This window comes from Tupaia chinensis, unplaced genomic scaffold, assembly GCF_000334495.1.
Source record: "Tupaia chinensis unplaced genomic scaffold, TupChi_1.0 Scaffold000258_1, whole genome shotgun sequence".
Lineage (NCBI taxonomy): Eukaryota > Metazoa > Chordata > Mammalia > Scandentia > Tupaiidae > Tupaia > Tupaia belangeri.
In genome coordinates, this window is record NW_006159738.1 from 1,954,066 (window position 1) to 1,959,027 (window position 4,962).

The 4,962-nt window shown below is 59.7% G+C and overlaps 1 protein-coding gene across 1 annotated transcript in view; it reads left to right on the forward strand.

The window, feature by feature from the left end:
- Positions 1–453: 453 nt before the first annotated feature.
- Positions 454–4,962, forward strand: part of HPD (4-hydroxyphenylpyruvate dioxygenase) — a gene marked incomplete in the record, with an annotated part of 13,405 nt that continues 8,896 nt past the window's right edge. Inside the window, 7 exon segments of the mRNA XM_027772198.1 lie at positions 454–549; positions 666–692; positions 1,562–1,624; positions 1,954–2,058; positions 2,624–2,666; positions 2,823–2,905; positions 4,065–4,154. Of these exon segments, the coding sequence (XP_027627999.1) occupies positions 547–549; positions 666–692; positions 1,562–1,624; positions 1,954–2,058; positions 2,624–2,666; positions 2,823–2,905; positions 4,065–4,154 (414 nt within the window).

The following is a 4,962-nucleotide window of genomic DNA, read 5'->3' on the forward strand; positions in this document are numbered from 1 at the left end:
ATCACGTAATCCCACACCTCCCATTTTACAGCTGGGGGAATGAGGCTGAGGGTCTTGGTTACCTTCCCCAGCCACATGGTATGTAGCAGAGCCAGGACACAAACCCTGACCTGCGTAACCACTCTGGAAACTAAAAGCGCCCCCCCAAGCCCCCCGGGCGGTTCTGGGGGACCCGCCACTGAACCCAGTTGTCCTTGGCTTCTGACTTTTGGATTCTGGACGGTGCTGATCATAATCCCAGCCTGGGGTCCTGGAAAGAGGGGCCCTTGGCTGCTGGCCCTGGTTCTGCCCCCCTCTGGCTAGTGGGCCAGGGCAAGTCACGCCCCCTCCGGTCTGGCAGCTGGGCGGCGGCAGGGCCCTGTCCAATGAGGCCCTGGCTGATCAGAGGCTCCAGGGCTGGGCTCAGCTCCCACCCTCAGGAGGGCCTGGAGCCTAGGGGTGGGGCCTGCTCGGGGTTAAAATCCCTGTCCAGCGCTCCCCAGGCCTCTGCCAGCCTCCCCAGACCTCTTGTCCCGTCTTCCCAACAAGAAGCTCGACAAGACAACCATGGTAAGGGCCCACATGGGACCGGGGCAGTCTCTCCCGGGTGACAACCTGCAGAGAGACTTCCAGGAGCCCCTTGTGCCGCAGCCCCCAAGCCTCACTCTCCTTTTCTTTCTCCTTAGACGACTTACAGTGATAAAGGAGCAAAGGTGAGCAGGGGAGGGTCTGGGTTGTGCGTGGGGGTGAGGGTGCAAGGACACGAGGTGTCCACTGGTATGTGCTGTCTATACTTGAACACTCCGAGTTATCCCCTGGCTCTCCCAGGCTGAGCTGGATTCAAGCTTAGCCTCCGAAAAAAATTTTAAAAATAAAAAGTTTGCCTCCTCGTAAATACCTGTCAATCTCGGGGCCCAGCAGGTGACATGGGGGTTTATGGCACTGGACTCCCCACATGGCCAACCACAGTTTGTGTCCTGGAGCTGGTGGCTTGCTTTCTCACTTTCTCTCTCTCTCTCTGTCCCTTTCCAGTCACATTAAAATAAATGAATAAATACTTTAAAAACATTTTAAACCCTGTCAATCTCTCAGTCCCACCAGGAAGTTCTTTCTGAAGTCTGAGGGACCAGTGGATGGCATGCTGGTTATGTCACTGGACTCACACGCAGTCAATCGTGGTTCAAGTCCCCGACCTGGGGGCTTAAAAAACTCATGCCAGGCGTGTGTGCGTGAATGCCTAAGATCCCAAGAGGAGGATGGAGAAGGGATTGCTGGGGCCCATCTTCCTTGGGGAGTGCTTTCTTGCTCTCTGCCTCTCCAGCGAGCACACATATCCTATAGCCAAAAAAAAAGGCTAAGAGAAATCCTTGCTGCAGCAGAAGCCGTTTCCCTCTGTGACGCCTGGACTGGCCCCAGGAGTGCAATGCCCACAAGCGAAACCGCTTTCGAGGCTTGGCAAGGCTGCGTGGGGTTTGGCCTCTCCCACGTTCCAGGGTTGAGGCTGGGATGAGGAGGGTGGCTCGGGGACACTTCACCCGCATGTTCTGAACCCATTTCAGAGACTCGACCTTCTCTCCTGCAGCCCCAGAGAGGCCGGTTCCTCCACTTTCACTCCGTGACTTTCTGGGTCGGCAACGCCAAGCAGGTAAAAGCCGGGGAAAGTTGTCAGGGTGGACAGAGGACGGCTGGACTGTCCAGGAGGCAAAGGGCCCTCCTGGACAAGGGTCGGCCTCCAGCACGTCTATGATTGGTCCTGACGAGGGGAGGGTCAGGGCCAGGTGGGGACCCGTCACTGGATTCTAAGCATACAGTCGCAGCCATGGACCCTGAAGGCAGGCCGTGCCAGGGGGCAGCCTTTCTACCAGGAGGGCCTCTGCGCCGCGGACAGTGGGGCAGCCTGGGGGCTGGTGCTCTTAGCGCAGGCCTGGCCCAGGCTGGCCCCTGACCTTATGAACCCCACCGCAACTGTTTCAGGCCGCGTCATTCTACTGCAGCAAGATGGGCTTTGAACCTCTGGCCTACAAGGGTCTGGAGACAGGGTCCCGGGAGGTGGTCAGCCACGTGATCAGGCAAGGGAAGGTGAGTCCCTGCCCCAGGCTACCCCTTGCGTCCATTTCTCCCCTCCTGGCAATCTCTGCTCTCCCTGTGCCCGCAGCCTGTGCAGCGCCTTCGAGGAAAGTAGTCCGGAGGCCCCTTGTTTCCTGAGCCAGGAGGCAGAGCCTGGTCCCGGGGGCATGGACTGAGCTCAGGCTCACCGCTGGTCCGCTGGGCACCCCATACAGCCACGCACCAGGGACCTTCGGAGTTCTGTCTCCCCCTCAGCTGGGCCCAGCTTTGGCCCAGAACACTCAGGAAGCCCAAGGCATTAGAGCAGAGGTTAAAGCAACGCCTGCCCGTGAATCCCAGGGCTTGCCCCAACAGGGAGGCCTGGCCCCGCAGCTCCCCTCAGAACCAGGGCAGCTCTGGCATCCCTCAGGACCAGGGGAGCTCAAGCAGAGAAGGGGCTGGAACCCCTGGCTCCAGGGTCCTGCATGGCTGGGTTCTCTGCTGCACCAGGGGTGACCCGGGGTGGGCAGGAAGGAGGGGAGGGGGCGTCTCCTCTCTTGCGCCTGGCCATCAGCCACCCCTTCTCGTCCTACCTTAGATTGTGTTTGTCCTCTCCTCGGCTCTGAACCCCTGGAACAAAGGTGAGCAGGGGCAGGGTGGGGTCCCAGCATGTGGGTGAGGCCAGGGACCTGGATGGAGCAGGAGGAGGGCCAGTCCAGAAGGAGACCGGGCCCAGAAGGCTGAAGCCAGGGGAGGGGGCCGTGGACCCCAGAGCCACCACCCCTCTGCCACCACAGAGATGGGCGACCACCTGGTGAAACACGGGGACGGAGTGAAGGACATCGCGTTCGAGGTGGAGGACTGCGACTACATCGTGCAGGTACAGGGCGCCTGGGCCGGCCGGGGAGAGGAAGCGGGAAGGCTGTCTGCCTTCCACCTGCCATGGGGACCCCTAGTCAGAGCCGGGGGACACCACAGCGTCAGTGACCAGCCCAGAGGTCGGCATGACACACGCCTGTGTCCCAGCAACGCTCTGGCCCTTACTGTGTCCCCCCGGGCCTTAGTGTCTGCATCTGTCAAACGGGAAGAGCCACAGCCCCAGCCTCGCTGAGTAGTTATAAAGAGGGGTGAGGTCGTCATTACCATTCCTTTTGTTTTGTTTTGTTTTTGAGAGGTTTTCACTGTCGGGTGCGCGTGCACTCACCAGACAGACAGAGAGAGACAGAGAGACAGAAAGCGAGAAATCACTCCCCAGGGGAATGGTCACACCGCAATCCCTTCTCCTCCATTCTCCTCTCGGGATCTTGGGCACGCACGCACACATGCCCGGCATGAGATTTAAGCCACCGGGTCCGGGACGCGAACAGCGGTCGACTATATGGGAGTTCAGTGACATAGCCATTGTGCTAACTGCTGGTCCCTACCATTCCTTGAGCTTAACTCTGAGCCAAACAGTTCGGAAGTTCAGAGCATGGACTTCAGGCCCAGACTGCCTGGGTGTCAATCTTGCTAGCTGTGTGACTTCAGGCAAGTGTCTTGGCTTCTCTGTGCTTCAGCGTCCTCACGGGTGGGATGGAGCCGGTTAGAGCGCCTGTGTACACCGCTGTGAGGGTCTCAGAGGTTAAGACCTAGGACAGCGCCCGCGTGACAAGGCAGACGTGCAATACGGGGGTTTGCTGGATAAACGCGAGTCAGACCAGCAAAGCACTCGGCCGAGACGGCCCTCGGCTGGTGCTTGGTATTCTCAGCCGCCCACTCACAATGGGCAGGAAACTGAGGCCTGGAGGCCTGGAGGGAGACGTGCAGAGTGAGTTAGCAGAGGCAGGGCAGACCCCACCCCAGCGGCCTGGCTCGCCCAGCCCCAACTCCGAGCCGTGCCTCGGTTTCCCGCTGTGGGGGACAACGACCAATGCTGTCTGGGGTTCCCGGCTGAGACCTGTGGCAGGGTGGTGCAGAAGAGAAGGCCACTGGCAGGCGCAGCAGGCGAGGGCCCTGGGAGGCTCCCGGCATCACGGACCCCCACGCCCTGTCCTCCGCAGAAAGCCCGGGAGCGCGGCGCCAAAATCGTGCGGGAGCCCTGGGTGGAGAAGGACAAGTTCGGGAAGGTGAAGTTCGCTGTGCTGCAGACGGTGAGTGGACTCGGAGACCGCCCCCTCCACTCCAGCGTGCCACCCACCACGTGCCCGGTGCAGAGATGGCACCAAGTCTGACCACCTGGAGCGCCGGGCCGGGTGCAGAGGCTGGGGGGTCTCCCAGTCACCACCAGCCGGGCCCTCCCCGTCCCCCCCAGCCGCGGGCCCACCTCCCCACTGCGGCGGGGACAACGGTTCTGGGCAGGGACTTTGAAGAAAGGAGATGGACGGCCGGGACCAGCAGATGGCATAATGGTTACGTGGTTGGACTCCCAGTCAACTACAGTTCAAGTCCCGGACCTGGCTCAAACTCACGCCAGGCACATGTGCATGTGTGCTCAAAACTCTGAGAGGAGAATGGAGAAGGGATTGCGGCGTGGCCACCCTGGTGGGTGATTTCTTGCTTTCTGTCTCTCTCTGTCCCTCCAGCAAGCACACATGTCCTATAGTAAAAATCACTCTTGAAGAAAGGCAGTGGGCAGAACCTGGGGAGGCCAGGCCCTCATGACCTGTGTGGTCTGGGGGCGGGTAGCTTTATCTCCCTGTGCCTGTTTACGTGTGCAAGGACTGGCCATCTGTGTGACCTGGGACATGCTCCTTACTCTCTATGTCTCTGTTTCTCCGACTCTAACCCCTCATCCGGTCATGGTAAAAACCACCGAGACCACCCGTGCACAAAGCCTGACACGCCAGACCTAGCAGGCTACCAAGTCTCTGCAGCGCCTGTACCATTCTGTTTCTCTTTTTATGTAACATAATCCATTTGTTATTATTATTATTTCATTTGACCTGAGACAGACAGAGA